We start from the raw sequence: 27,301 nt of genomic DNA on the forward strand, positions 1-27,301 counted from the left end.
TGACCCCACCACCTCACAAGACCCATCTGCGGCACGAACCGCATGATATGTATATGTCTCATGCGCCCGTTCCACGATCCAAAAAGCATCTCGCCACTTGGTGAGTCTTTCTACTCTCTGTTTCCATACGATACTATCCAACCCCAGGACAGCGTCTCAGCCCAACGCACCCCCACTCCGGTAGCCAATCACGACCCGCTACGTCGGTCGTCTCCATCTTTGCCATTCGGCGGGGTCATCAGAACCCGTGAGGGAATGCCTGTAGCAGCCCAGCTTAGCGCTGCGCGGGTGCCCAAAAACAACGCGTCTTCTTAAATATTACAATCCCCGGGGTTTTTGCGTCACTTCTCTCCGCCGTGGTTACCCTTGGAAGTTTTGTGTGTGTGAGAGATCTGGCTACTTTCTGTAAACCATGTCGGAACTAGTTGTTGCTGGCCCCGCGCCCCCGCCGCCCATGACGTTTCGCGAGCGGTTGACCCAGTTTAGGATTCTTGAGGAGAAGCGATGTGAGCTTATTGAGGTATGTATACCTCTTCGCTGTCTTTGGTCATAGCGCTTCCAGTCGTGTGCGCTGTGGGGTTGTCGCTGGATACTCACCGTCAGCGCAGGAACTGCTGGACAAGCTGGAAAAGACAGAAGAACGCCTTGCGCAAACCGAACTGGATCTCGGGTCTGAACAGAACGTTAGACGAACACTGCAAGCGGAGATTGCCGAGACGACGAGAACGATGCAGGCGCAGATAGACGAGTCAAAGGCGAAAGAGGAAGCGTTAGTACAGCAACAAGCGAAGCGACCGTTCGTCATTGTCCTGATAGATGCCGATGCGGAGGGCTTTCTGGTACATAGTCCCTTAGTATCCCCCCAAAAAACATGTTTGCAGGTTTGTAACGTGACAATATTTTGTAGTTCCAAGACAAGTACATCACTCGCAAAGCCCAAGGCGGCGAATCTCTGGCCGACGAACTCAACCTCCGGATCCGAGAATACCTACGAGAACTCTTTGAAGATGCAGACTCGCTCGACATCATTGTGCGGGTATACGCCAACCTCGAGGGCATGGCAAACTACCTCGTACGGCTTGAAAAGGTGCGCAACTTGGGCCAGCTTCGTGCATTCTCCACCGGCTTCTGTGGAAGGATAACGAGCTTCGACTGGATCGACACTGGAGTCGGTAAAGAAGGTGGAGCAGGAAGGAAAGTCAGAGGTACGTTTAGTAGTATTCCCACCACAGTCTAAAGTAAGACCCACTGACTTGATCACCAGAAAACCTCTCCTTCTTCGCCCTGAACACCCATCTCCGCCACGCAATCGTCGCCTGTTCCCCCGCCGACCTGCCCGCCTCCCTCCTAACCACTATCCCCCTAGAAAAACTCACTCTGATCGAATCCCTCCCCCTCCCCCAATCCCTCACTTCCCTACCCATCAAAACCGCAAAATTCCACTCGCTATTCCCGCCCCCCGCGCCCCCGAAAGCCGTAAAACCTGTCGTGGAGCGCAGCCGCAGCGACCGCGGGCACAGCGAAGCAGACATTAGACGCGGCGACCGCGATCGTGACCGAGACCGAGACCGTGAGATCCGGCGGCGCGATGACAGAGGCGGCGGCGGCCCGCAACTCCAACTTATGGAGCAGGAGCACGATGGTGGCGGCTCGACGTGGCTCGTTATCCAGCCTGAGCGAAGCAAGAGTCAGGTTATTGATAGGAGGGGGGATAGGAGACGGGCGCCGAGCGAAGACGATAGTAGCAGTTTGAGTATTAGTATTGGGCCGGACAATACTGTCAGCGTTGATAGTGGGAGGAGAAGGAGGATCATGGGATAAGGACTATGATTTGGGGGGAAATGGAATCGTATATGTTGGTAGCATGGCGTGGCTTAGCATAGCATTTAGCGTTATTTTCTCGCCATGGCTTTTGGCATCATGTCCCTTGAAGGTGTTTTTTTGTCTTCATGTTTGAATCTGGGTGGCGCATATCCGGAACATCTCAGTGCCTGTTTGAAGTCTTGCAAAGCCCTCTCTCTCTCTCTGTCTCTCGTTTTGGGACGAAATGCAGTGTCAAAGAGCAATCAAGTTACTTGCTCCAAAAAAAAATGCAATGAGAAATAGATCCACATTGTAGCATCAATTGCATCTCATTCTTATCCTACATGCTATACCCATATCAACCCACACCATGCGTAATCGTTGCAAACAAAAGAAAAGAACACCAAAATACAGCTTCATTCGAATCTAGGGTATAAGATGAGAGAAGCAGAGACCAAAACACAAGCACAAAAAAAGACCAGAGACGAAACCCGCCACATGTCATGGCCCCCGTCCCCTCCATTCCTCTTATTGTAAAAAAAAGAGAGAGAGAGAAGCAAACGCCGGCCCCAATCCCAATGCAATGAGAAACCCCGGATATCATGACATGCACCTCAACAACGCCCCGTGTCCACCTTGATATGGGCAATGGGAAAGAATCGCGTCGTCAGTGGCGCGAAACATGATATAAAGAGAAATAACTAGTAGAAACGAAGACCAGAAAAAAAAAGAATCAAATCTTTGGCTCCGACTTAGGCTGAGACTTGGCCTTTTTCTCATGCTCCTCTACAATCGGACTCGCAGGAACCTCATCCTCATCACTTGCCTCCCTCGCCTCCTTCCACTCGGAGCTCTTGCGACTGATTCTACCAGGGCCAACAGGGTCGCGGGGGCTGGCTAGGGGACTCGTGGGCGTTGCGCGCATGCTGCTGATACTATCAGTGCGACCGTGGCCGAGGAGTCCGCTGCGAACGCTTAGGCCGTCGGCCTGTTTATTTGCATAGTAGCTGTTGCGGTCGGTGGAGAGGGCGGGTGCGGTAACGCCAGAGGCCGAGTATACACTTGCGCGCTCTGCGTTGACAAACGCACCGACATTGTTGGGACGATTCGAGGGCGAGTAGATGGTTTCGGGGTTGGCGGATAGGACGCTAAGCGGGAGCGACTCGCGACTGCCACCATAATGTGACGAGGGTGCCAATGCGCGCATCGAGGCGTTGGTGTCTACAGAGTTGCGACGGCGGCGCTTCGACGAGGAGGCCAGGGTCAGGATCGAGGCGTTGTCGGTCAGAATGTTGTTGGCGGTGGCGCCTTGGTAGGAATTGGGCTGCTGCTGGGCCGCCATATGTGGGGGTATGGCCGAGGGCGGAGGAGAGGTGGGGAACTGGTGGGAGAAGTGAACGGGCGTGGCGAGGGAGTTGTTTGCGTTGTTTTGGTGCTGGGCATGGCCAATGTTGAGGACGTTGGAGGGCGCGGTGGATTGGATGGTAGTCAGGGTGGTGGTGAGGGAGTGCTCTGAGCCGTGGGGTGAGGAGAATGTGCTGCCCCCGGTAACAAAGTTACTGCCACCAGTCTCAGCCTTTGAGCGTGTCGAGTTGAGTGTCTCGGGGAGCGTTGCAACGGTGGGTGCGGTGGACTTGTTGCTCTTCTCCACGCGCTGTGGCCGCTCTGCCGCTGTCTCCTCGACCGACGTACAGCTGGCATTGGAGCGCGGGGTGGCAGAGGTGGAGACGGAGAGGCTGTCGTCGGGCGCATTGGTGCCAGTGGTGATGTAGCCGGACTGGGGGTAGGGGTTGTTCTTGGCCAGGGCTTTTTTGGTGGTGGTGCTCTTCTTGCCGGGGGCGTCAGACGACGAGGGCTTGAGGTTGGCGAGGCGCTTCATCCAGCCGGCAAAGGGGCGCTTGCGCGTAGTATGGCGATCTTTGGTCTTGGTCAGCATATCTGGCACAGTCGGTGGGCGGCGTAAACAGGGCAAGCAGAGCAGAAGTGAGCAATGCAGGGCGGGAGGAAGTGGTTTTATGAGGCAGCCAGGGGCAATGGCTGTGCTGGGCTAGGCGACCGTACCATGGGGCCTCGACGCTGCTTCGGCCGTCGCCATGCTGTCCACGGCCGAATATAGTAGAGCGCGGGTGGTGAGAAAGTGAAGTCGTTGGTTGGGCTGGCCCTGCGCGGGACGCGACTCTCCGTGTCGGCAGTCGAGGTAGAAGCACGTGGAACGAGAGCGGCAGGGCGTGTGTTCTTTTTTGCGTGTAGTATACTATATCGAGTATATGCTGGCTTTGGGCGTGTCTGCTGCTGACGAGGCTGGGCAACGTGTCTGATATCTCGTGATTGGGTCTGCGTTTGTCTCGGTCGGGGGCGGAAGGGCAAAGGCATTGGAATGGAATAGGCACTCGATATCTCCGGCTGGCTGGACCCTTTCCCCAGCGCAAGTGCCGCCCGCCGCACTGAGCAGCCCTGCCGTCCTTCACGCCTCTTCGATTGCGTATCGCATGTAGATCGTCATGACAACACCCCGCCCAACCTCCCTTGCCCCCTACACTGTCCACAAGGCGGCCCCGGACATGAGCCGCCACGGGTCAACAGCCAACAAGGCCATCGACCACCAGGCCTGCCTTACGTCATGATCCCCATCACCACCACCACCACGCCCTCCAGACATGCCATGCCGGACGCCTCAGGTCAAACCATATTGCCCCTGCCCGACCATGCAGTCGCTCAGATCAAGTCCTCCGCCGCCATTGTGTCGCTGGCCGGCGTAGTGCTGGAGCTCGTCAAGAATTCGCTGGATGCAAAGGCCACCAGGGTTGAGGCTACTGTTGACTTTGTGCGTGGGGGTTGCATCGTCGAGGACGACGGACTCGGCATCTCGCCCCTTGAATTCTCGGACAAAGGACGGCTAGGAAAACTGTATTGTACGTCCTGGTGCTGGTCGCTGTCTTGCTACATAGATATTGACCACTCCAGGTACATCCAAATACCATGCAAAGGAGCCTTTGCTTGGCCGAAATGGCACCTTTCTCGCCTCACTCGCTGCCATGTCTCTCTTGACCATTGCCTCGCATCATCATGAGTATCGGTCGCAGAACGCCGTCACCTTCCACCACGCTAGTGTTGTCGAGCGGCAGTTGCCGGCGTCAGCCCATCACGAGGTGCATGGCAGGCATGGTACCCGTGTCACTGTGCGAAACCTGTTCGGAAATATGCCAGTGCGGGTGAAACAGCGCGCGTTGATTGCGGCCCAGAAAGAAGAATATGAGAAGATGTGCGAAGGGCTGAAACATGACATCGCAGGCCTTCTCCTTGGTTGGCAAGGCACTGTATCCGTGCGTGTTCGAGACGGCGACAACAAACCCATTCTCAACCTCAACACAACTGCTAGAACAGACCAAATCATAGGAAAGGTCCGTTCCGCACAGCTGACGTCCCTACTCAACATCCTGACTCAAGCGAACTACATCGGTATTGATGAGTGGTCATCTTGGGTGCCAGCGTCGGCTTCGACCTCTACTGTCTCTGTCAAGGGTGCCATATCCCTTGATCCAGCCCCCAGCAAACATGTGCAATTCCTTTCTCTCGGCATACGGCCACTTTCCTCAGATTCTAGACATAATGAGTTATTCGACCATGTGAATCGTCTTTTTGCACACTCCAGTTTTGGTACCGTAGAAGAAGCAGTTGTCGATGCATATGAGAAGATGCGGCAGCAGTCAGATAAACGCTTCAAGAAAGATGGCTACACCAACCGACAGCTCAAGATGCGCAAGGATGTTGATCGATATCCCATGTTCCACCTCCGAATTTCGCTGGCAGAAGCTAATGGGATAGCCATATCTGAAGATCAGATCATAGGAGATGAAGCGAACTTGCAGAGTATAATGGATGTTTTGGAAGCAATGATAACACAATGGCTGGTCGTTCACCATTTCCGACCGCGCCAGTCTCGCAAAAGACGGGATCCACCTGATACAGCTTCGAGTCTGTCGAGTGTGACTGCTGCGAGCGATTCATCGGCACTTTCAAGATCTGTTTCTACGGGGGAGTTGTTGGTGCCCGAGAATAAGTCTGCATGCATAGGGACTCGGAAGAGAAAGCGCTCGAAGGATTCGAACTCACATGAGAACTTTAAAAAACACCATCAAGCTTTTGCAACATGGTCCCGCATCAAAAGCGGAAAGTCAGAATTCTTCAATAGCCTACCCACCAGACCCAAGCTAGGAAGCCAAAGTGGCAATGAACGCAATTCGCGTAGCGCTGTTCAGAGTTCTGGTGGAAATGAACCTTTTGCCTCATTTGCCATGCAGCCTATTGCCCAAGGCGCATTTGGCGCACCAACGGCACAAAACGTGCTTCCAAATATGGGCGAAACTTTCAATGCTGAAGAAAAAGAGAATGATGACAGCATACTTTGGACGGATCCTTCAACTGGAAAAACTCATCTTTTGAATTCCAGAACAGGTTGTGTCATGTCAAACGTTCAAGCGCGACCGAATACAGACCGCTCTCCAAACACGTTCAGGTTTGATCAAAGGCCGATAAGCAAGTCAGTTCGTCTACCAAGTAGAGCCTCAACAGCCACAGCAAAACCGACGCCCTGGTTGGACAATATGCTCCAAAACTGGGAAAACCCCATCTTCAAGCCGAGCGAACAGCGTATCCAGCAAATCACAAACGACCAAGACAAACTCAGCCATCACCATAACCAGGTCATGCACAGCTGCTCCCATCTCATGGACATATCTTTTGAAACAAACACCACCAGCATCACCAGCAAATTCTCCAAGTCAGGCCTCCAAACCGCCCAAGTAATCTCTCAAGTCGACAGGAAATTCATCCTCGTAAAGATGCAGCCCGCATCCCAAAGCAACGACATCCTCGTCCTCATCGATCAACACGCCGCCGACGAACGCATCCAAGTCGAATCCCTTTTCCAACAACTCTGCACACCCTCCTCGCTTCACACCTACTCCTCCTCGCAACTCGGCCATAAATCAGACATCTCGTCCCTTGCCCTCGAGAAACCACTCAGTTTCGCGGTGTCACCGCATGAACAAGCTCTTTTCATAACGCACGCTGCGCGTTTTGCTGCTTGGGGGATTTTGTATGACATACCAGCATCAGCATTATCATCGTCGAACCAAGCGTCGCTTGACGCGCGGAAAAAGAAGAGAAAATGCGAAGCACTACTGTTGGTCACTGCGCTCCCACCTGTGATTGCTCAACGATGCGTGACGGATCCCAAGGTTTTGATTTCGATGCTTAGATCTGCGGTTTGGGGGTATGCTGAGGGACATCTTCCTCCTCCACCTTCAAGCACCCCTTCTTCTTTTCCCGAAAAAGAAGAGGAGGAGGATACCACAAAAGAAGATAAGTCTTGGGTTCGCGCGTTGTCGAGTTGTCCAGCTGCTCTCGTTAATCTAATCAATTCTCGCGCGTGTCGCTCTGCAATCATGTTCAATGATGAATTGAGTCTTGCAGAGTGTAGGGAGTTGGTTGAGAAGTTGGCGGAATGTGTATTTCCCTTTATGTGTGCACACGGTAGGCCGAGTATGGTACCGCTTGTGGGCCTGGGGGAAAGAGCGGCATGTGCATTGGGGGATCACAGTGGGAGTGGTAAGAGCTTTGTGCAGGCTTGGAAGGATTGGAAGAGATGAAGTTTATCTACGCTTGTTATAGCTAAAAGAAGAGGCAGTTTAGCAGGTTTTCTTAAGGTTTTAGAATTTCTTTACTATGCTAATGAATCCGTAAGATGAAGAGTCTAGATCTCTCTCAACCCAAAAGATCTACTTTAAAATTTCAAAGCTCGATTTAGTACTACATCGATGTTCTTTTTAGCTGCCTACTTTTCTATTAACAATGTGTTAAGCTTTTATTGCTACAAAAGTTTTCCTGATTTTTTTGCTTTATTCTGAATTCTCTCCTGATGTCAAACATGAAATCTTTATATCTAGCTATTTCAAATAGTCTATGCAAATATAGAGTATTTCTTCGAGAGGCACAAATATTAGAGTGCCTTCAGATAAACCTAGTACAAGAGGGACTAATAAGTGAAGCACACTTCAATCCGCAGTGTTGGATGGAAAATAACCATCTCGCTTCTTGTCAAATTAGCTACTTCATTGGAGAACATTGAGATGAATTTCCTACTTGACACAGCATCATGAGTAGGTTTAATCCTTGACGTTGTCGGTCGAAACGGCTGAGATGTAGATTCGGGGTTCTCAGCGACAAGAGTAAGTGCCAGCACTTCTATAGCCAGCTTGGACATGATTCTATAAAGCTCTACAGGCCACTCTAGTGCAAACATCTAATCCATCTTTCTTTCTATAAAACCGAATTCCACATCTTAGCGACTCAATAAATCACATGCCCCCTTTCCTCAGCTCAACCACATCCGCGTCCAGCCCAAACGCCGCCCTCGACCTTGCCCTTGCCTCAACCCCGCCCCTCAGCTCCCCAAACCTCAACTCAATCTTCCTCACCGCACGCGGCGTCGGCGCCGCGCCGAGCGAGTACCCGAGCGTCAGCTTGTCCAGATACTGGTTGCGCGTTGTGCTCATGATGGACGAGAAGCTTGTTTCGTGGCTGGTGCCGTTGAGCCATAGGGCGCGTGAGCCGAGTAGCACGCCAAAGGCTGAGCAAGCAATGGCAATGGCGTACGTCATGACTAGGTTCCGCGAGCGGTGTTCGTAAATGGTGTCGCAGGTAGAGTGCGTGACAAGGGTGGTGTTTGTGGCGTTTTGGGCAAGCCTGGTGAAAGGGGGGGTCTGGTGTCAGAAAAAAGATGGCAAAGAGAGAGAGAGAGAGAGAGAGATGCGTATCGATATCTCTGATGGGGAGGAGCTGCTTTCAAGAACTTAACATAGCCGGTTGCTGTTGAAAAGACTGAGCGTTTGGTTTCTCGATAGCTCTTCTAGCATTTCCCCAAGCGTTCTGTTCGCGGCTAAGTCGCGATCTTCTTGGGGAAGATCATGTAAAAGGGATCCGACTTGCATAGTGGAAGCAGTAGATACTAGACCGATCAAAGCAGTAGACATGACTTTTGTTTGGAAAGTGACGAGGGTAGAGGTACCGCTATCATACTGGTGGACCACAGGCCCGCTTGCGGAAGCGCCTATTGTGCCACTTAGCATTGTTGATAGTTCATGCAAGATTGCCTTGAATGATTCGTTTTCCCCATTGCTCTTTTGAAGCCACTCGAACCGCAACCCGGCAAGGGTTTGTACGTTGCCTACGGCTCGAAAATCGAGGTCAAAATGGGTGTCGTATAGTATGCATGTAATGGATTCCTTGCCGACTCGCGCCGAAATTGCTGGATCGTTGCTTTTATCGCATGAGACGCCACGGCGATCCGACATCACACATTCGGCTACAAACCCTTCTGTGTTGAGCATCGGTCTACTGTTACCAGGAGTATCCTGCCTCGTGTAAGCCAAATACATAACTTGGCCGCCTCCGCTTCCTGTGAAGCGCTTCAGAGTTATATTGTGAATGGCATCCACGTCCTCCAATCTCTGTCCTGTCGCGGGCTCGCATTTCAATGATGGTCTCAGGAACTCGTGACGGTACGTTGTGTTTGTAGCGATGGCTTGCAAGGGAAGAATTTGCATGTTGGACGCCGTGGCAAATGTGAGACGAGTCAACAAGGGAGAGGAGCCGCCACCAAATCCTGAGAAGGTATAAATTGAGGATTCATTGAAATCGAGAGTCGTCACATGCATCATGGTCGTGTTCTCTCGCATAGAGGGGACAACTGTCAGTGTTGATGGTGTAATCAAAGCTGCAAGCGGAAGAAACCTGGAAACAGCTAGTGATGTATAACTACCCCGGCAGTGAGCATAGGTACCAGATTATAAATGCCATTAATGATGAAATCGTTGCCTTTACTAGCAGGCCTGGATTCAAAAAGGCTAGAATATCATATGTGACCGCAAACATGGCGTCAATGGTAGAAATAGTATTGGCTCGCGCCCGCAGGTTGATCCAAATGTGCTGTTTGTATGCTACAACGACTGCGCTTGTAAGTAGAGCTTTGGAAAGAAAGGCAAAAGCTGTGCCGTATCGAATAATCCAAATCTGAGTAAGGTATTGTGATCCTTGATCTGGGTTTTGCACCGCCAAACCATCCAGGTAGCACGAGAATCACATGAAATCGCTAACATCTGCCATGTTAGTAAAACGCCACAATGCTAGTATGTGACCAGCTGGGGGCATGCTCAGTTCTATCTCATTTTCTAGCTAGCTGCAGGCGATCAGTGCTCTATTTAAAAGAGAATAGAGATAGTTAGAGGTAGATTTATGTTGTTTAGTAAAATAGACGTCTAGACGCTACTAGCTAGAGCCGTGAGGTATTTTGCAGATAGGCGCAAAATATCTCAGTCAAAGTGAATTAAGACAAATCCTTGAGGAGTTACCTCAGGTTCGGATGGGACTGTGCCCTATGCACGTGACTGTAGCTTCGCTGGTCCGAGGGGTACCCGATGGATCCCCGAAGGTTGTCCTCCAGTTCAAAATATTGTGACAAGAGCTCTGTTTTATCAGCGCTTCTACACTAAAATCATCTCAAGTAAGTACTTACCTACTTTACACTTTTACCACTTGTATCAAAATAAAGCTCTATGCTACTGCTAGACTTGATTATCTTCAGGGCATCTTAAAGGATTGATTGAAGGATAGAATTGCAGTAGATCTTTAGTTACTTACTAATAAAGCTGTGTATTACATGAGCTATGGCTAGGTGCATACTCATCTCTCGCACAAGATACTAGCGTAAGATGACCACACGAATTTTCCGCCACATCACGACATGTCAGGCACAAAAATAGAGCGACATTATATTGTTCATTGATGGTATTATATTACATCATAGAGAAAAGGCTAAGTTTCTGCTTCTTTCCGCTAAGAAAACTCATATCATCTGCGTCCAATCTGCCCAATCAAGCTGCAGACGTAGCAGAATCCCTAAACACCCTGTGCCCTTTTTACGGGGAATGTTATGAGGCGCTTAGTCAAAAGGGTTGGTACGGGTACCCCAGTAGGTGAGGAACATGCTGAGGCCAACAGTCTCGAGGACGCGGGCAACAGCACCAATGGCAATTGTGTCCATGGGGCGCTTCTCAGTGACGACTTGGGAGACAATCTGCATGCATGTTAGCCCATGTGTCCTCGCAGGCACCGTATCACATGATGGCTTACCGATGGGGCAGCAGAAGCAAAGAAGATCAAAGAACCAAGGTAGGCAGCTCCCTTGTAGGTCAGAGTGCCGGTAGCGTTGATGAGAGCGCCAACACCGTAGGCCTGGATACTGGAGCCGAGGATGGAGCTTCCCCATGAAGCGGCGGCGGTGGCAGCCTCCTTGGAGTGGAAGTACTCCTCCTTGGAGTTTGCTTGCTGGGCGCGGCGGTAGGCATCACCGAAGATGGGGCCGAGGACTGCCAGAGAAACGGCGTGGTTGAAGGCGGTGCCGAGGGCAATGGCCGAAGGCTTAACGGGAGGGAGGTCTGCGAAGGAGAAGGAGTCAGTGAGGGGTTCTCATTGCAATTCAACCTGACATGACACCATGGGTATGCTCAATGCCAGGGGGATGGCTCCGTATGCAATTAGTAGTCGCAAGGCAGCGCTTACAGTGGAGGGAGGCCATTGTGTTGATGAAGCGAGTTTGAAGTCGAGGGTCTTTGTGTATGGCAATTGGAGTGAAGTGTCGATGGAGGGCACTCGGCCATGGAGCGCAGGCTTCTTTTTGTATTCACGATGCTTGCAGCTGACATGCCCATGACGTATCTGCCAAGGCCCCACTCATTGCGAGCAATTGGACCCAGAACCTGCCCCCAGCCCGCGCGCTGTCGCCCATTGACGCATGGCGCATCCACTTTGCGCAGGTCTGGACTGGAGCGCCACTGCTTAGTCGAGGAAATGGACTTGCTTAGCATGCTCGGGGGAAAGGCGCGGAAAAGCGACGGCTGGGCGTGGAGCGTGCGGTGCATGGTGCATTGTTGCAGATGCTGCGGTTTGTTGTTGATGCGGATGCGGGCGATCAGGTACTATGTACGTCACCGCTCGACAGGCGGGGAACCGGCCGACAGCAGCAGGCCGGCAGCACGAACAGGCGCTGAGGGCCCACACGTACCCCGTCTTTTCCTCTTCTGCCCGCTGCCCGCCTGCGCTTCCACCCCCAAGCACATTGCGGCTGCATGCCTTGGAACAGGCATAGCGCTCGCCTCGCCCCCTCGCCCCCGTGTCCCAAACATCCACCTTGCCTTTGGCGGCATCTGGCCACAACACAATGGAATCCCGCGCCAGTCCACGTCGTTGGCGACTCTCGTTCCTTGCTTTGTCCCATCCATACGACACTTACTAGTCTGCATATCCTCGCCCCCCTCACTCTGCGCTCCTACCGCCCAGCGGCCATGTTGATAACAAACAAGGCAGTTGGCCTCGTCCTGCTGCTGCTGCTCGGCACTAGTCTCCTGCTGTTCTCGCGCACCGTGGGACACTCGCTGGCAGAGTCTTTCTTTGGGCCCCATGCACCCGTTATACCCTACACCACGCATCTCGTCCTGTTCCAGTTCAAGCAGGGCGCCAGTGCGTTTGCCATCAAGGAGGTGATGACAGTGCCTCTGCATGTGTGAAGGCATTACTAAGTCTGGTTGCTGATAGATCACTTCCCGCTTCTTTGCACTGGCCAAGGAGTGTGTGCATCCAGGTTCGACGAGACCGTACATTGTGTCAGTCGCAGGCGGCAGGGACATCTCGACGGAAAATCTCCAGGTACCTCGGCCCCCCTCAACAATAGGTTGGTCACTCGGACACTTACTTTGTTAGAATGGCGTCAGTCACGCTTTCGTCTTGCAGTTCCACTCCGTTGAAGATCGCGACTACTACGTGAATGAAGATCCAGCCCACAGGGCCTTCAAAGAGGCTGCTAGTGCAGTCGTGGAAAAGGCGACAGTTGTGGATTTTCAAAACGGCGTATTCACTGATGCGTTGCGAGTCTAGGAGCAGTTTCACTCCGTATATCCAACCAAACTCATGGGCCTACTCAGCTGCTCTGTTAAATGTGACCTCCATATCGAGGCAATATTGCACATTCATAAGTTATACATAGGCTGCTGCTGAACCCTCATGACACTTCCTTCTTGGTCTCTGGGGCAGCTGCCTGCTCTTCCACCACAACATCCTCTATCAGCTCCTGCTTTGCTTGCTCTTTCCTAGCACCCCGTCGCTTCACCGGGTTTGCTGGCTTGTAGTAGTCGACATCCTCAAAGTAATGCATATTTCGCTTCATCTTGTCTTCGGGATATACCTTTCGTGGTGGCGGTAATATCCTTTCGTCTATGCCCTCCTTTTGCTCTATCCGCAACCTCTCCACCATTTCACGCAGGCTCTCGACGCCTCCTTCACGGAATTGAGTGACCTTCTTGACGTGTGTCGTAAGTCCTGGGCTCAGACCCAGCTTTGCGGGCCTCCGTGCTAGCGTCTTTGCTGTCAGAGCGAAGCGCATGTCTCTTGGTCCATCAACGAGTTCGAGGATAGCGGATTCGGCCTGATCTTCTTTGAGGGGCTCAATTCGAAGGACACGCGTGTAACCACCCGGTCTGTTTGCATATCTTTCTCTTATGGGGCCAAATAACTTGGGCACCATCTCGTTCGGTTCCTGACGCCTGTCAGTATGCCATTGCCATTGCCGCTCCCGGCCATCCCTACATAGAAGATTTGCGTCGCTCTCCGCCTCGTAGCCTCTGTGTTTTTCTTTCCAAGTGTGACGAGCTTCTCGGCTAACCGCTGGGCTTCCTTTGCCTTGTGCCATGTTGTCGCAATGGTTTCGTGCTTGAAGAGCGATGTGACGAGGTTTCGCAGGAGCGCCTGGCGATGCGCCGACGACCGGCTGAGATGGCGATATTTCATATGACCGCCCGCCATGACGGGCAATTGGGCCGACTAGGTCGTGGGAGGGAGGGTGTGCAGGGCGTGGATGCTGTCGCAGTATGCAACACCTCCAGCCCACGAAAAGTTCGGGCGGCCAGCCGGCGTTTACCCGACCCCACCCCTGCGTCTACTATCGCTGGATTATGCAAGCACTTAACACTAATCCGTGACCTAAGCAACGCGACGCGTTTCTTTCAGACCCTCGCAGCGCGTTATAAGTCCCTGCACCCACTCACCCCTCCTGGTCTGCACGCTCTTCTTCATACTCAACCCTCCTTTCATATACACCAGTACCAGATACCCTTTAGTCGTAGGACTTTTCTAATTCAACATGTTCGTCTTCAAGCGTGGTATGCACCAACTTGTCTTCACCGCCTCCGATTCTCCTGGCTGCAAACTTTCTCCCCATGCTAACAATTGCATTCAGACGGACGTAAGGAACGCGTGCAGTTCGACAAGATCACAGCTCGTGTGTCGAGGCTATGTTATGGCCTTGATCCCGACCATGTCGACCCCGCCGCCATCACAATGAAGGTCATCTCTGGTGTCTACCAGGGTGTCAACACGACCCAACTGGATGACTTGGTAGGCCTGTGAACGTGCCTCATGCCCCTCATCATCCCTGACACACAATAGGCCGCCGAGACAGCAGCCTACATGACCACCACACATCCCGATTACGCTATCCTTGCAGCCCGTATCGCCGTCTCAAATCTTCACAAGCAGACAAAGAAGCAATTCTCTGCAGTCGTGGCGGATCTCTACAACTATGTCAACCCAAAGAATGGCAAGCACCAGCCTATGATCTCAGATTCTGTGTACAAGGTTATCCAGGATCATGCAGAGGAGCTCAACTCGGCTATAGTATACGACCGAGACTTCAACTACCAATTCTTTGGCTTCAAGACGCTTGAGCGTTCATACCTCCTCCGCATAGATGGCAAGGTTGCTGAGCGTCCACAGCACATGCTCATGCGTGTCGCTGTTGGCATTCACGGCGAGGACATTGAGAAGGCCATTGAGACCTATGACTACATGTCACAAAAGTACTTCACACACGCCTCGCCGACGCTGTTCAACGCAGGCACTCCCTCGCCCCAGATGTCTTCTTGCTTCCTCATTGATATGAAGGAGGACAGCATTGACGGTATCTACGACACACTCAAGACTTGTGCTTTGATCTCCAAGACCGCTGGCGGTATTGGTCTTAACGTCCACCGAATTCGTGCTACTGGCTCATACATTGGTGGCACCAACGGAACATCAAACGGTCTCATTCCTATGCTCCGTGTGTACAACAACACTGCCCGCTACGTCGACCAGGGTGGCAACAAGCGTCCCGGTGCTTTTGCCATTTACCTTGAGCCATGGCACGCTGATGTCTTTGGCTTCCTTGATCTCCGTAAGAACCACGGCAAGGAGGAGGTTCGTGCACGTGATCTGTTCTACGCTCTGTGGATCCCCGATCTGTTCATGAAGCGTGTCCAGGAGAACGGCGAGTGGACTCTGATGTGCCCCAACGAGTGCCCCGGCCTTGCTGATGTCTACGGTGATGAATTTGAGGCTCTGTATGAGAGCTACGAGAAGCAGAACAAGGGCCGCGAGACTGTCCGCGCCCAGAAGCTGTGGTATGCCATCCTTGAAGCCCAGACCGAAACCGGTAACCCCTTCATGCTCTACAAGGATGCTTGCAACCGTAAGAGCAACCAGAAGAACTTGGGTACTATCCGTAGCTCCAACCTGTGCACGGAGATTGTCGAGTACACTGCTCCCGATGAGGTTGCTGTTTGCAACCTGGCTTCTCTTGCTCTGCCTTCCTTTGTTGACTACAAGCGTGGCGAGTTTGACTTCCAGAAGCTTCACGAGGTCACCCAGGTTGTCACCCGCAACTTGAACAAGATCATTGAAGTCAACCACTACCCCGTCGAGGAGGCACGCCGCAGCAACTTCCGTCACCGACCTATCGGTATGGGTGTGCAAGGTCTGGCCGATGCTTTCCTCGCATTGCGCCTGCCCTTTGAGTCGGCAGAGGCCAAGAAGCTCAACATCCAGATCTTCGAGACCATCTATCACGCTGCTCTCACTTCTTCCTGCGACATTGCTAAGGAGCTTGGTCCATATGAGACATACGAGGGATCTCCCGTCTCTCAGGGAATCCTCCAGTACGACATGTGGAACGTCACCCCCACTGACCTTTGGGACTGGGCAGAGCTGAAGGCCAAGATTGCTCAGCATGGCGTACGCAACTCTTTGCTCATCGCCCCCATGCCAACTGCCTCTACCTCCCAGATTCTCGGAAACAACGAGTGCTTCGAGCCGTACACCTCCAACATCTACTCTCGCCGTGTGCTCGCGGGTGAGTTCCAGGTTGTTAACCCATGGCTGCTCAAGGACCTCGTCGACATGGGTCTGTGGTCCGAGAACATGAAGAACCGCATTATTGCCGAGGGTGGTTCCATCGCAAGGATCCCCAACATCCCCGAGGAGACCAAGACGCTCTACAAGACCGTTTGGGAAATCTCGCAGCGAACCATTATTCAGATGGCTGCTGACCGTGGTGCTTTCATTGATCAGTCGCAATCACTGAACATTCACATGAAGGAACCAACCATGGGCAAGATCACCTCGATGCACTTCGCTGGATGGAAGCTTGGTCTCAAGACTGGCATGTACTACCTCCGCACCATGGCCGCCTCTGCTCCAATTCAATTCACTGTCGACCAAGAGGCTCTCAAGGTTGCAGACACCAACGTTGCCCGTGCTCTACCAAAGGTGCGAAAGCAACCAGGCTTCGTGCCGGAGGCAATCCGTAGCTCTGGTGTTTCATCACCAGCAGCCCCACGACCGATGTATGCCACCAAGTCTGAGGAAAGTACCAACGGCGAAAATGGTGTTGCAAAGGCAGATGTTGCCCCAGAGAGCAAGAATGCCCTGGCCAGCAAGCCTTTCAAGGCCGATGTCGATGAGGGCGATAGCCCGAAGATGGTTGCTGCTGATGCTGTCGGCAAGCAGGATGAGGAGCTTTCAAGCAAGGCCAAGCAAGAAGAAGATTCCAAAGACGATAGCGCAGCCCGCGATGGTGACATTTATGCCGATGCTGTCCTTGCTTGCTCAATAGAGAACCCTGAGGCCTGCGTTATGTGCAGTGGTTAAGGGGTGGTTGTTTGGATACTGGTCATGGTTGGGGATAGATGTGCGTAGCACTCGGTTTGTATTGCTCATATCATGTTTTGTTTGAGGTTCGCTATTTTTACGATTGGAGATGCTCGCCATGTAGGCATGGGAGGAAATGAGTTTATGAGTTAGGTCCAGTTATGTTACCACTGCGCTCTAGTTAAATGCAGTAAACAGACGATTTTTTTTATATAAAAATGAGTATGCTTATTTCATCAGTTTTTGCATGAATTCTCTATCCAACTTGCTGCCCCCTCTACCTCTTACAGCGCCTTCCTCAGCGCACTCTTAAACGGAATAATCTGCACCTCATCCAAATTCCACACCCCTTCTTCAACATAGACATCCTTCTTCACCCTCTCTATAACCTCCTCGCGCGTCGCCGCAGCAACCAAGCAGGCCGAGCCCTTCATCTTGGGCGGGTTCGTGTCACCCGGTTGGATTGGTTCTTCGAGCATAGCACCTATAACATTATTGTTGCGTCAGCACAATAACCCTCGCAGCCTTTAACAAGATAACAAAACAAAGAGAGAGAGAAAGGGTGAAGCCGACGAGGGGGGGGGGGTGTGCGGAAACAAGAAGATAAAAAAAAACATACCACCCCAAAGCCACATATCCTCTCTATCCGCCTTTATCCCTTCCAGATGCTTGGGCCGCGCCGCAACGCGCTTGCTCAGCGCGCCCTTGTGGTCTGGCACGATGACGAGCCATTCCTGGAGCGGCTGCTGCGATGTGGAACTCATGGTGCGTTGGTGTGCGGACAAGTTACGGCAGTGGAACGCCGGTGGGAGTAGGCTGCGGGTGAGAAGACTTTGTGCGGAGGAGGACTGAAGATAGGTGCGACGGAGGAGGTGGTGGTGCATGTATGGTCCTGTTGTTTTGTTTGGCAGGTCGGATTGGATTGGAGAGGCCGTCTTGGGCGCGATGTCGGAGAAGGAGGAGGAGGGGTGGATTGGAAAGCAGAGTGGGGCAAGATGCGGGTGGATGCGGTTTATGGGGGAAGTATACAAGAGGGGAGTTGGGGGGGGGGGGGGGACCTCGGGTTGTAAGGATGGGGAGGGGGAGCTAACAAAGGTGGATTTTTGGGTGTTTTTTTTTTATATTTCAATCTCTTTTCTCAGGTGATGTTTTGATTAGACTCGATTTGGCTGATAATGTACATCCAAGGGCGCGTTTTGCGTGCGGTCTATGTACGTGTACGGTAGGGCGTGGCTGGTGGGGAACTCATGGTTTTTCGGAATGGAGCCGCGGCTTTTCGGAACGACAACGACATATAAGAGCGAAAGATATGGGGTAGATAGTCTAGGGGCTGGGAATATGGGATGTCACAGTGTTGAATACATGTATATTTTAAGTGGTATGTTTTGCAGATACGTCTACTTGCATATCCACCGTGTGTGTATTTTTGTTTTCCAATATTCTTGATACAGTAAGCAAAGCGTTCTTGGTCAGCATAATTCCTCTGTGATATAGGTGAGAAGTCAATCGGTACTACGTCATTGGTAAGATCAGATAAGAAACGAAGACAAATATATCCATGATATATGCAAGCTTCGATCTTTGAAACAAGAACGGTTCTTGAAAATTCCTTCCTTGCGAACATGGAAACGAAACCCAGAGCACGATAAGCACTTTCAAACAAGCTAAGCTAATCCTTCTCAGTCTTCGATTCAATCTAGTTTAACCAGACCTTAGAGAATCCTGCCAAATGTTTACATAAAAGAGGGAAGATATCCAAAAAAAATTGTTTACTTGTGGTACATGTAAAGATACCCTGAAATACATTGCCAAGGCGTATATATACCTCCATAAGCTCAACTATACGGTAAAACCAAAACGCCTATAATGCAGCATTTGCTAAGGAGCACAAAAAGTCTATTTTACGTCCCTGCAGCAACACATATACTGAGCACACCTGCTCCCTTGCAATTGACTCAACGAGACGCCTCTTTTCTCCTGCCAGCATCGCTGGAACCCGCCTCATCGTCGTCATCGCTATCAGCGCCCAAGGAGAAGGACGAGTCGTTGGTAGGTCTGCGACCCTTCTCAGAAGCATAGCCATTACCTGAAAGCTTATTCTTCTTCGCGCCATTCAGATCGTCGAGTTCGTTCTCGTCAAAGTCCGCCGCCTCAACATCACGGCTCCGGTCTCGTCGTCGGAAGTTGTCGAGGCCCATGCCGGTAAGCAGGGACTCGCGGCCTTCGTCACTGCCATCAACACCTTTATATTCAGCGTTCTTGCGACGACTGCGCCAGAGGAAGAATGCGCAGAGACATGCGACAATGACAGTGACAACAAGGGCAGTCTCTCCCGAGCGCTTGTAGGCTTTCCATTCTGCTGCTTTGAGCTCCTTGCTCTTGTCTTCTTCGGCCTTTGTGGAGTTGGGATGATCACCGACGCTCGTCAGGGGTCCCTTTTCACCATTGATGAGGCTGTTGGCAGGAGCACCGCCAATTTGTTCAATGTTGACGCCCATGAAGCGATCAAGCATGTCTCGAGTGCGTCGTGGGTAGTCGAATGGCACCATGTGACTTGAGTTGTAGAAGACGACGTAGGTTAGGTTGCGCGCCTCCTGCCAGGTTCCGGCGGGCTCTCCTTCGAACATCCAATCTGACTTGGCGTTCTGAACGCCCGGAGAAGCCTCAAAGCCCTTTCCGCCGTTCCACTTGAGGTTCTGAATCATAGCCTCGGTGCCGACATGGTTGCAGATCAAATCCTTGTCACCCGAAAACAGCAGAACGGGCACCTGCTCAATAATCTCAGGCAGGAACTTGACAGAGGGATCACTCTTCCTAGCACGGAAGTGGCCAGAGACAGCACCGTTGCACTCCTGCCAGCCCGTCTTTTTATCGGGGTTAATGTGAAGTGCTTGGATGACATCAGGTCGGCGGAGATAGGGGGTAACCTGGTAAAGATCCGGAGGCCAGTTCATTCCACAAGATGAGTCGTCGCGCAGGCGAATGTCGTACATGTTGATGCACTGGTTCATCTCATCTGCCTTTGTGTTCTTGGTCTCTTCCAGAATCCTGACCATGATTTGCTCACACTCTGGTGTATCCACTCTGTCCATGCCACCATCACTGAGTTGTTCCGTGCAGATTTTCAGCTGGCTTTCGATGCGCTTGGCTGAATCTGTGCCGCTCTGCATGAGGCCATTCTGGTAGGCAAAAGGGATGTATGAGAGGTATTGGTCAACTGGCGAAATCCAGCCATTTCCAATCAAGAGACCCTTGAGTGGCCATGGGTTTTTGGCGGCGTTGATCTTGTTTCGCTTGAGGATGGCGCGGGCAATATAAGGAATGTGCTGTCCGGCATACGATTCACCGGCAATGTATAACTGTCAGGCGTTAGTAAACAGCACCGTGTGACCACGTTTCCTTTACTCACATCATCGTTCTCGTATTCGGGGAAAAGGGTGAAGAATTTGTCGAGGAAGGTAATCATATGTTCCGCCATTTGGTCGAGTTCGCTGAGGTAGCTATCCGTGTTCACGTAGCTGAAGCCTGTGCCTACGGGCTGGTCTACGAATAGCAGGTTGGCAAACTCGTCCCAAGAGCCATTGTTGTATTCGAGCTGGCCGCCCTCGCGGACTCTGTAGGGACCGACTTCCATCAGAGCGCCGTCCAGGGAGGAACAGCCGGGGCCGCCGTTCAGCCATAGTACTGTGCGTTGCTTGTCGGAGATGTGGCGGTTCTCGTAGTGCCAGAAGAAGAGGTGTCCGTTGTTTTGCGGGTCTACTTCAATGTGCCTGTAGCATGGTTAGACTGGCCATGGTTCTGCCCATCGCCGGCGTGCTTACCCTGCGTGCATCTTCAATAGCGGCTCTGGCGCACCCGGGAGTTTGCGCACAAAGTAGTCAGCCTGTGTCTTTTCTGCTGCCATTATGCTGGGCAGCCATGATACGGTGGCGATGAGGCCGCCGAGCAAGGCTGTTCGCCATCGCGACGGTGGATGTGAGGAGGCCATGACTGGGGCCGCGTGTGCGTGTGCGTGTCGGGAGGGAAGGCCGCGGAGGTTGCGGTGCGCGCTGCGACTACCTCATGGGCCGACGGGAGGATATGGGGTGGGAGCGGGGAAGCGTGAGCAGTGCGTGGATGGAATGTGCCCACAGATATTGTACAGTCGGGTGTGTGGTTGTTGGGGCTGTAGCACAGTCCGGATATGAAGAATGTAGAATAGGTGGCTACTGGGCGGCTGACGGGGTCCCTGTCAATCGGGTCCAATACTAGGGGGGGGCAGTCCAGGCCTCGACGGCGGCAATATTCAGATACGCGAGACAGTCTACGCAAGAGCAAAAGCAAAGCAAAGCAACAAAAGAAGGGATTTTTCGACCGCTGGTCTAGGCGGAGCGACAGAGAAAAAAAAATAAGTGGTCAAGAATACAGCACGGTACGAGTAGGGATATGAACATGGCTATGGAGCACTGCTTTGGCGCATCGGCCGTGGTTCCTTAGCGTAAGCCAGCCAATCACAGCGCCTCCCTCTCCGGCTCTCTCCAATTCCGTGTCTCGAAAAGACACGCAGTGCAAGCTGCATCTGATACGCCTGGGCAGTTACACTTGCTTCAACCACGTATCACCCTCTTCTTTTGGCCTCAGGCTCGCACCAAGCCTGGGTTCACTGACATTGGAACACGCGTCTCCGCGCTCGTGTTGCCTGTTACAGAAACATGCAGCTTCCATCCCGCAATCCGAGGGTTTCGCAACATGGAAGCTCACGGCAAAGGCTTCTTTTGCACTATCGAGGCGACTACTACTTTGTGATTGCCCTGGCTGTCGACTCCATGCTACTTGACTTACTAGTACTACCTTGCCACGGACATGTGGAAAGGGTTCTGGAGCATCGTCGCCCTCTAATCGGCCCGTCTCCCCAGGTTCCGGCTGCGAGCTCTCGAGCCACCAACCAGCGCTACACCACGGAGCCTATGAAGGACTCAGAGTGCTGTTATTAATGCTAACAAACATTCCCGGAAGCGGTACGTGTCGATTGTCGTCGAAGACTGCGTGCCACAGTGGCGCATGGATGTTTCCCGTGCCGCCAGCCCCGGACCCGGCTGCGGCTTCGAGGCTGGGCCTGAGGCTCGGTCCTATGCTGTCTAGAAGAGATCGTTGAGGCTTTTGGCCGAGTCTTTGACGATCAGATCACGCATGCCCTGATGATCTGGTCAGCGCCATCCATCCTGCCTCCGAAACGTTGCATGTGCGGCAATGCGTACCTCGGGCATAATAGGCTGTCCATCGCTGCCCTTGACATAGCGAAACGGCATCTGTGTGCTCTCGTTCTTGTTGATCTTCAGATCTGGGTGGTCTATGTATGGGATCTGGTCGACGGGTACTGTGTTTCATGAGCATCTCACATCCACCAAAACTAGCATCTGTGACGAGCATGGATGACGTACCCTTGTCCTGGACGCAGATCCTAGTCACACGGACTGCAGTGTCGGTTGTCATCTGTACGGGACCTAGACGACGGCCTTGATATCCCTTCTTGCGCAGCTCTGAAGTGCGGTCTACATACAGGCTGTTAGCTAATGAGGGTACACTGCCCAGCGTTTGCAGCATCACACACCTCTAGGTGGATCGTCTCCTAGGCAGCGTCAGCTCATGGATACTCGGACGAACGGTGGTTGAAGGCATCACGTGTGCTTACCCAGGATACCGCCGAAGAGAAAAATGTCAAAAGTGTCACCGTCTTCTGGGCTCAGGTCCTTGGACGCCGCTGGGTCGAGCAAGCATACTTTGTCCTTCTTGTCGGCATATATCTCTTCGATCCCCCTAGTCTCAACTTGGAGGCCCTTGGCGCCCTGGAGGTTGGCAGGCAAGGTCAAAGAAGTCGGGACGGAAGAGAGCAAGAACTGAGCGCCCGAAGCGTGGGACTCTGCTGCAATGGCCGAGTATTCCAAGGACGACCATTCCTCGAGTTCCGGGTCGAGATGCTCTACTACAAAAGTCTTGCCAGTGCTCGCCATTCTGCCTGTGATTGGAGGGAGTTTGGGAAAAGACTGTGGGCTGAGTATTACAGTGGTTTTCTGGCGTGGAATTTCACAGCATGTGCTAAGCGAAAAAAGGACGGCCTCGGGCGGGGCAGAGCTTGTCTGGCTCGACGGCTCAGCGACGATTGCTTTGGGTTCGGATCGGAGGGTAAGATTCGGAGGCCTGCGCCAGCACTTGGCTAGCCGGATTGCATGGTGGTGGGAGGGTGACCATCAAGATTTGATAGATGGCGAGACTAGCAGAGCGGAGCAGCCTATCGGCGCAGAGTCAGGATGCACCATTACATGCGGGGGGAAGCATTTGTCGCGCGGTGCCAACCAAAAGCACACCACTGCCATGATAGACGTGACAGAAGGAGACCGAGGGCAAGGCGAGTCGACGACGGCACCTCGATCCAGCCGTCTCAGGGGCGGGTGACGTTGTGCGGGTGCTCGGTGAGGTAAGGGCTGGGGCAATCCGTCGTGTGGCTCGCACCCGCACGCCGCACGAGGGCTGGTGGGCTAGGGCAGAGAGCAATTAAGTGACGAGGCAGCGTGGTGTCGCGGCAACGGCTTCTTTTCCCTGAATTGCTTTGTGCCTGCTGCATCAATTAGCCCGTCTCGTCCAGCCACGCCCCTTGGAACTCGCTGGACCCGGCCCACTGCATTGCCTACGCCTACATACACATCTGCTGCATCTACCCCTCCTCGGCTTGGCCTCTCCAACGTTAAACCCACCCATCTACCACAACGCCCACCGCCCGCCGCCCGCCGTTGTCCATAAATCGCGCCTGTTCGGCACTTTTCCTCTTGCTCCGTGACTTGCATTCCACCCGTCTCTTGCCACCGTGTCTACTGCTCGTCGTCTCTTTGCTCGATTGACTACGCGCACCGTCCCGCATTCGGCACCTCGGGCGACTAAGGCTTATCGCATAGTCGGCTGCTGGATAGAGGGGCAGTCCATCTCCACCACCACTTCCACTGCCGCTGCTACCATCACCACCACCCCCATCGTCCAGGCACTGCCGTTGCAGCTGCCATAAATCTAGACCAGACGAGTCATAGCACGCTGACCGTTGTGCGTTGTCAGGCAGTGGGCAGCAAGCAGCACACGAACGAGCCAAGTCCGAGCTTCGTCTCGACACCCAATCGTCAGGGCGTGCAATCACACCAGGCTTCGCCCTGTCCCTGTCACATCGCAGTCGACAGTACTCGCCCAATTTGGCCAACCCAACCCAACCCAACCCAGCAGCTCCCCTCTGTGCTATAAAGTAACTTGCGCCTGCCCATCCCTTGCTGTGGCGCCATAAAGAGCTCATATCATCCTCTGTCTGCATCTCTCCCAAGCACTTGCCCCTCCCGACGACGACGACAACATCGTCATCATCGCCTGCAATTCACGGCACCACAACAACACAACTCTCAATACCGCCACCATGAACCCGCACCAGCAGAACAAGGTCGATGTTAGCGTACGTCACAGCAATCCTTGCATACCTCTTTTTCGCAAACGGCCACGGCTAACACTGCAGGAATAGAAACTGACAGAGCAGGAAGCCAAGCTCTTCCGCCTGTACGGCAAGCTACCCAACAAGAAGGACCTTCTCCAGAACAAGCTCAAGGTGCGTCAATTACTAGCGCAGACATGCCATTCTCCAATTTTTGTCTAACAACTATCCACAGGAGCGCAAGTACTTTGACAGTGGCGACTACGCCCTCTCCAAAGCCGGAAAAGCTAGTGACGTCGGCGTCACACAAGTCGGTCGCGAGCACCCCAATCCCGAGAAGATCCCGCACATCGCCCCCTCCACACCCATTGGCCAAAATGGCTCCGTCAGCAGCAATGGCAACAGCGCTGCTGCCTCGCAGGGCGATTTGGCCAGCAGCCCCGTCAAGGAACACACATTTTTGCACCGCGAGACGAGCCTGAACCGGGAAACCTCGGCTTCGGAGTTTGAGAACGAAATTTCCCAGGACGCACAGGGTGGCCCTGTCAAGGCATAATTGGGCTTCCGCAAAGTCAGAACCTTGCGCACTCCCCCATTTCTTTGCACTCATTTGGCGCAACTTTGGATGACGGTGCCCAAAATGTATCTTTACGCACCCTCAAATGACCTGGTCTATTCTCTTTTTTGTGGAATTGGACACGGAGTTCGGGACAGCCTTCCATGTCAGCCGAGGCTATTGTTTTCGAAACCACAGCGCCCGACGGCCAACAGTTTCTACAAGTCACAAACTCTGGTGCATGGAAGCAATCTTCACTTCTTATGTAGCAGTACGTTTGACTATTGGTGGATGAACAAGGGGGGAACTCTGGAGCTTGTCTCAGGGTGGATTTTGAAGTTTTTCTCAAGCTTCGCGATAGGGCTTTGGGTGTGTACGCCTATCAGAGTAGAAGATATCATAGCAATATGATTACAGACACGTCTCATTCATCCAGTGTCTATCTTCTTGGCACTTGCACTTGCATCTTTTCATGATTATTGCTCCCTCAGTAGAGGTGTTTGCCGTCGCTTGCTGCCAGGGTCGTTGCAATCAAATTTGACGATTCAGGAAAATGCCGACTTCTTTAAAGGATGCGTTGTGCTATTGTTGTAACTTGAACTGTACTAGAGTTGACGTCACTGAATAGTACGCCTTCTCAATCTTTTAGGAAGCGGTGGACTCACCGCAACTTACGCGTCTCATCCGCGAACTAGAGGACCGACCTCCTCCCACCACTGCTACACTGCTGTCAATACAGCTCGACGTTTCACATGTCATACTTGTCATGGTGCCCATCACGCATAGCGACTCACAAACAAAAGCTTTGTTATGTTGCTCTTCGTCTGCAATGCTACTGCTCCGAGTTGGAGGGCGAATTGATTTTACCTACCTACTGACTGATCCCTAGGTGGAACTCCCAGTCTCTTGCATTTCACGCATAGCCGTCCTCGCTGTGTGCTGTGCCGAATGAAATCATCTAGGCCGTTCACGCTTTCTCCAGGGCTCGCCTTTAGCGCAGGATTTGAGGTTCCAGGCACGGTGGATCCCAGCAGAGGAGAGTGAAAAGAGGCCTCTCTACCTGTCTCATGACGTAGATCCAAGGGCTGGACCTACCATGGCCATTCCCTTGGGGTATTTCAAGGTACCAAAAGTTCACTCTGGTACTTTCTCACTTCAACCCACCCACCTCCACTACAACCTCTTCTCAACAGCCAACACTGCACCAACAAAGTTGATAAGAACAACTCATTGAAACATGGTCACCACCCGGGCAGCGAAGCGTAGATTGCTCGCTGAAGCCTCTCGAAACACCGCTGCCTCCACGCTTGTCGAGCCCCAGAATACGTTTCTCAAGCTGCCCCACGAGATTCGCGATCAAATCTACACCTTCGTCTTCGACAAAAGTGTGATGAAGTTCCGATGGAAAACCATGACGCTCCTTTGTGCCCTATACCCTATGCTCCGCGGGAGAACATCTTCCCTACAGCGCACCAGAGGCCTTCCATTATGGATGTTGACTTGCAAACAGATGTTGCACGAAGTCATAGAATTCATTGTACGAACGCACACTTTAAGTTTAATGGAAAAGACTGAACGGCCGGAGCGAGCGATGGATGCAATGCCCAACCCACTTGTTATCTCCAACAATGGCATTCGTAACATTTTGCTCAGTCATCCGGAGAGTTATCTGTGGTCCCCATGGCGAACAGATAGGAGGTGGTATTGCCAGATTAACAATGACTTTCTGAACGCTTTGAAGCAGCTGCATGTAAAGAATATCTATCTAGAGTTGCGTTGGATTTGCTTGACCAAGAATAGTATCGAGGCGTCTTCTTGGATATACGACGAGCGGATGGGCTTCTTAGCAGCCTGGACTCCGTATTGGGAGGGAAAGTTTCGAAAAGTCGCGATCAACGTCTTGGTCTACGATGGGATTCAGAAGGGAAGTCCAAATGAACAGTTTGTGAATGAAGCAGAGAAGCTGGCAGTCCGGCTCGTTGGATCTGGCGGAGTTGTTACATGGCATGGCTTCGATAACACCAGAAATATTCGCATGACATGGAAACGCGTGGTTGTTGAGCGCAAGATTTGAGAATGTTGTTCTCGGTCAGGGAACGATGGGAAGTGCCTTGAAATCTGGGCTCAGTGGCAACACCAAGGCCATGGTAGTTCAAGATTGTGGGTCTCACAAGGATAGGAAGGCATATAGAGCAGGTGTGAGCAAGTTCGATGACCATTCTAGAGGAATGCATTCTCCAAAGGATATCAATATTGCAGAAGGCTGAGTAAGATGGATGGATATGGAAGACTAGCTCATGTAGAGAATAAATGCATGGAAAATCATCTCTAGTCACTGGAAAATGAAGATGAAGTTGCCTTCATGATCAGATGTGACAAGCGAATTTGGTATAATACACCAGCAGACCAGATAAAAAAAAATTAAA

The 27,301-nt window shown here is 52.4% G+C and overlaps 14 protein-coding genes across 14 annotated transcripts; 6 read left to right on the top strand and 8 right to left on the bottom strand.

Annotated features, from left to right (window-relative positions):
• The first annotated feature begins 151 nt into the window (after positions 1–151).
• Positions 152–1,921, top strand: PSV08DRAFT_275290 (uncharacterized protein). The gene is made up of 4 exons (XM_014219071.1): positions 152–520; positions 609–839; positions 908–1,205; positions 1,265–1,921. The coding sequence occupies exons 1-4, from the start codon at positions 413–415 to the stop codon at positions 1,819–1,821; spliced, it is 1,194 nt and encodes a 397-aa protein (XP_014074546.1). The 5' UTR covers positions 152–412; the 3' UTR covers positions 1,822–1,921.
• Positions 1,922–2,094: 173 nt separating this feature from the next.
• Positions 2,095–3,920, bottom strand: PSV08DRAFT_217770 (uncharacterized protein). The gene is made up of 2 exons (XM_014219070.2): positions 3,865–3,920; positions 2,095–3,720 (listed from the first exon to the last, which is right to left on the bottom strand). The coding sequence occupies exons 1-2, from the start codon at positions 3,896–3,898 to the stop codon at positions 2,537–2,539; spliced, it is 1,218 nt and encodes a 405-aa protein (XP_014074545.1). The 5' UTR covers positions 3,899–3,920; the 3' UTR covers positions 2,095–2,536.
• Positions 2,206–2,407, bottom strand: PSV08DRAFT_275306 (uncharacterized protein; the record flags this gene model as incomplete). Its single annotated transcript, XM_066092532.1, has 1 exon — positions 2,206–2,407. A coding segment is annotated over one exon (202 nt), but the record flags the coding sequence as incomplete, so codon positions are not given.
• A 545-nt stretch (positions 3,921–4,465) lies between the features above and the next one.
• Positions 4,466–7,617, top strand: PSV08DRAFT_197040 (uncharacterized protein; the record flags this gene model as incomplete). Its single annotated transcript, XM_014219069.1, has 2 exons — positions 4,466–4,715; positions 4,768–7,617. 2 exons carry the CDS (start codon positions 4,466–4,468, stop codon positions 7,452–7,454), a joined length of 2,937 nt encoding a protein of 978 aa, XP_014074544.1. The 3' UTR covers positions 7,455–7,617.
• Positions 7,618–8,162: 545 nt separating this feature from the next.
• On the bottom strand, positions 8,163–10,549 carry PSV08DRAFT_368989 (uncharacterized protein; the record flags this gene model as incomplete). Its single annotated transcript, XM_014219068.2, has 4 exons — positions 8,163–8,467; positions 8,663–9,597; positions 9,647–9,902; positions 10,504–10,549. The coding sequence occupies 4 exons, from the start codon at positions 10,547–10,549 to the stop codon at positions 8,163–8,165; spliced, it is 1,542 nt and encodes a 513-aa protein (XP_014074543.2).
• Positions 10,550–10,627: 78 nt separating this feature from the next.
• Positions 10,628–11,440, bottom strand: PSV08DRAFT_399759 (uncharacterized protein; the record flags this gene model as incomplete). The annotated part of the gene is made up of 3 exons (XM_014219066.2): positions 10,628–10,939; positions 10,996–11,300; positions 11,425–11,440. The coding sequence occupies 3 exons, from the start codon at positions 11,438–11,440 to the stop codon at positions 10,805–10,807; spliced, it is 456 nt and encodes a 151-aa protein (XP_014074541.1). The 3' UTR covers positions 10,628–10,804.
• A 634-nt stretch (positions 11,441–12,074) lies between these two features.
• On the top strand, positions 12,075–13,083 carry PSV08DRAFT_275340 (stress responsive A/B barrel domain-containing protein). The gene is made up of 3 exons (XM_014219065.2): positions 12,075–12,401; positions 12,457–12,567; positions 12,622–13,083. The coding sequence occupies exons 1-3, from the start codon at positions 12,207–12,209 to the stop codon at positions 12,793–12,795; spliced, it is 480 nt and encodes a 159-aa protein (XP_014074540.1). The 5' UTR covers positions 12,075–12,206; the 3' UTR covers positions 12,796–13,083.
• PSV08DRAFT_217777 (mitochondrial 54S ribosomal protein bL17m) lies at positions 12,737–13,776 on the bottom strand. Its single transcript, XM_014219064.2, has 2 exons — positions 13,504–13,776; positions 12,737–13,453 (listed from the first exon to the last, which is right to left on the bottom strand). The coding sequence occupies exons 1-2, from the start codon at positions 13,717–13,719 to the stop codon at positions 12,920–12,922; spliced, it is 750 nt and encodes a 249-aa protein (XP_014074539.1). The 5' UTR covers positions 13,720–13,776; the 3' UTR covers positions 12,737–12,919.
• A 199-nt stretch (positions 13,777–13,975) lies between these two features.
• Positions 13,976–17,259, top strand: PSV08DRAFT_407954 (ribonucleotide reductase). The gene is made up of 3 exons (XM_014219063.1): positions 13,976–14,075; positions 14,153–14,310; positions 14,362–17,259. The coding sequence occupies exons 1-3, from the start codon at positions 14,057–14,059 to the stop codon at positions 16,876–16,878; spliced, it is 2,694 nt and encodes an 897-aa protein (XP_014074538.1). The 5' UTR covers positions 13,976–14,056; the 3' UTR covers positions 16,879–17,259.
• On the bottom strand, positions 17,163–17,642 carry PSV08DRAFT_244785 (uncharacterized protein; the record flags this gene model as incomplete). The annotated part of the gene is made up of 2 exons (XM_014219062.1): positions 17,163–17,362; positions 17,498–17,642. 2 exons carry the CDS (start codon positions 17,640–17,642, stop codon positions 17,163–17,165), a joined length of 345 nt encoding a protein of 114 aa, XP_014074537.1.
• Positions 17,643–18,635: 993 nt separating this feature from the next.
• Positions 18,636–20,866, bottom strand: PSV08DRAFT_217784 (Alpha/Beta hydrolase protein; the record flags this gene model as incomplete). The annotated part of the gene is made up of 3 exons (XM_014219061.2): positions 18,636–20,237; positions 20,288–20,648; positions 20,700–20,866. 3 exons carry the CDS (start codon positions 20,864–20,866, stop codon positions 18,834–18,836), a joined length of 1,932 nt encoding a protein of 643 aa, XP_014074536.1. The 3' UTR covers positions 18,636–18,833.
• A 1,119-nt stretch (positions 20,867–21,985) lies between these two features.
• On the bottom strand, positions 21,986–22,902 carry PSV08DRAFT_275375 (SAM-dependent RNA methyltransferase). The gene is made up of 5 exons (XM_014219060.2): positions 22,550–22,902; positions 22,469–22,486; positions 22,299–22,409; positions 22,116–22,234; positions 21,986–22,052 (listed from the first exon to the last, which is right to left on the bottom strand). Exons 1-5 carry the CDS (start codon positions 22,866–22,868, stop codon positions 21,996–21,998), a joined length of 624 nt encoding a protein of 207 aa, XP_014074535.1. The 5' UTR covers positions 22,869–22,902; the 3' UTR covers positions 21,986–21,995.
• A 1,396-nt stretch (positions 22,903–24,298) lies between these two features.
• On the top strand, positions 24,299–25,316 carry PSV08DRAFT_30055 (camp-regulated phosphoprotein/endosulfine conserved region-domain-containing protein). Its single transcript, XM_014219059.2, has 3 exons — positions 24,299–24,343; positions 24,410–24,493; positions 24,555–25,316. Exons 1-3 carry the CDS (start codon positions 24,308–24,310, stop codon positions 24,873–24,875), a joined length of 441 nt encoding a protein of 146 aa, XP_014074534.1. The 5' UTR covers positions 24,299–24,307; the 3' UTR covers positions 24,876–25,316.
• A 796-nt stretch (positions 25,317–26,112) lies between these two features.
• Positions 26,113–26,949, top strand: PSV08DRAFT_386128 (uncharacterized protein; the record flags this gene model as incomplete). Its single annotated transcript, XM_014219058.1, has 1 exon — positions 26,113–26,949. The coding sequence occupies one exon, from the start codon at positions 26,113–26,115 to the stop codon at positions 26,947–26,949; it is 837 nt and encodes a 278-aa protein (XP_014074533.1).
• Between the last annotated feature and the right edge of the window lie 352 nt (positions 26,950–27,301).

Source organism: Bipolaris maydis (assembly GCF_028858645.1).
Source record: "Bipolaris maydis strain C4 unplaced genomic scaffold PSV08scaffold_3, whole genome shotgun sequence".
Classification (NCBI taxonomy): domain Eukaryota; kingdom Fungi; phylum Ascomycota; class Dothideomycetes; order Pleosporales; family Pleosporaceae; genus Bipolaris; species Bipolaris maydis.

Bases quoted from the DNA above. Each gene is read 5' to 3' on its own strand.
- PSV08DRAFT_275375 (XM_014219060.2), bottom strand. From the start codon at position 22,868: ATGGCGAGCACTGGCAAGACTTTTGTAGTAGAGCATCTCGACCCGGAA. The intron at 22,235-22,298 runs GTACGTCATCCA...CATGAAACACAG, and splicing joins GATCTGCGTCCAGGACAAGG to TACCCGTCGACCAGATCCCA. The intron at 22,053-22,115 runs GTACGCATTGCC...CCAGATCATCAG, and splicing joins GACAGCCTATTATGCCCGAG to GGCATGCGTGATCTGATCGT.
- PSV08DRAFT_217770 (XM_014219070.2), bottom strand. From the start codon at position 3,898: ATGGCGACGGCCGAAGCAGCGTCGAGGCCCCATG. The intron at 3,721-3,864 runs GTACGGTCGCCT...CCAAGACCAAAG, and splicing joins AGCAGCGTCGAGGCCCCATG to ATCGCCATACTACGCGCAAG.
- PSV08DRAFT_275290 (XM_014219071.1), top strand. From the start codon at position 413: ATGTCGGAACTAGTTGTTGCTGGCCCCGCGCCCCCGCCGCCCATGACG. The intron at 521-608 runs GTATGTATACCT...CCGTCAGCGCAG, and splicing joins AGCGATGTGAGCTTATTGAG to GAACTGCTGGACAAGCTGGA. The intron at 1,206-1,264 runs GTACGTTTAGTA...CTTGATCACCAG, and splicing joins AGCAGGAAGGAAAGTCAGAG to AAAACCTCTCCTTCTTCGCC.
- PSV08DRAFT_30055 (XM_014219059.2), top strand. From the start codon at position 24,308: ATGAACCCGCACCAGCAGAACAAGGTCGATGTTAGC. The intron at 24,344-24,409 runs GTACGTCACAGC...CTGCAGGAATAG, and splicing joins AGAACAAGGTCGATGTTAGC to AAACTGACAGAGCAGGAAGC. The intron at 24,494-24,554 runs GTGCGTCAATTA...AACTATCCACAG, and splicing joins TTCTCCAGAACAAGCTCAAG to GAGCGCAAGTACTTTGACAG.
- PSV08DRAFT_407954 (XM_014219063.1), top strand. The intron at 14,311-14,361 runs GTAGGCCTGTGA...GACACACAATAG, and splicing joins CGACCCAACTGGATGACTTG to GCCGCCGAGACAGCAGCCTA.
- PSV08DRAFT_275340 (XM_014219065.2), top strand. From the start codon at position 12,207: ATGTTGATAACAAACAAGGCAGTTGGCCTCGTCCTGCTGCTGCTGCTC. The intron at 12,402-12,456 runs GTGATGACAGTG...GGTTGCTGATAG, and splicing joins GTGCGTTTGCCATCAAGGAG to ATCACTTCCCGCTTCTTTGC. The intron at 12,568-12,621 runs GTACCTCGGCCC...TTACTTTGTTAG, and splicing joins TCTCGACGGAAAATCTCCAG to AATGGCGTCAGTCACGCTTT.
- PSV08DRAFT_217777 (XM_014219064.2), bottom strand. From the start codon at position 13,719: ATGGCGGGCGGTCATATGAAATATCGCCATCTCAGCCGGTCGTCGGCG. The intron at 13,454-13,503 runs GTAGGGATGGCC...GACAGGCGTCAG, and splicing joins GAGCGACGCAAATCTTCTAT to GAACCGAACGAGATGGTGCC.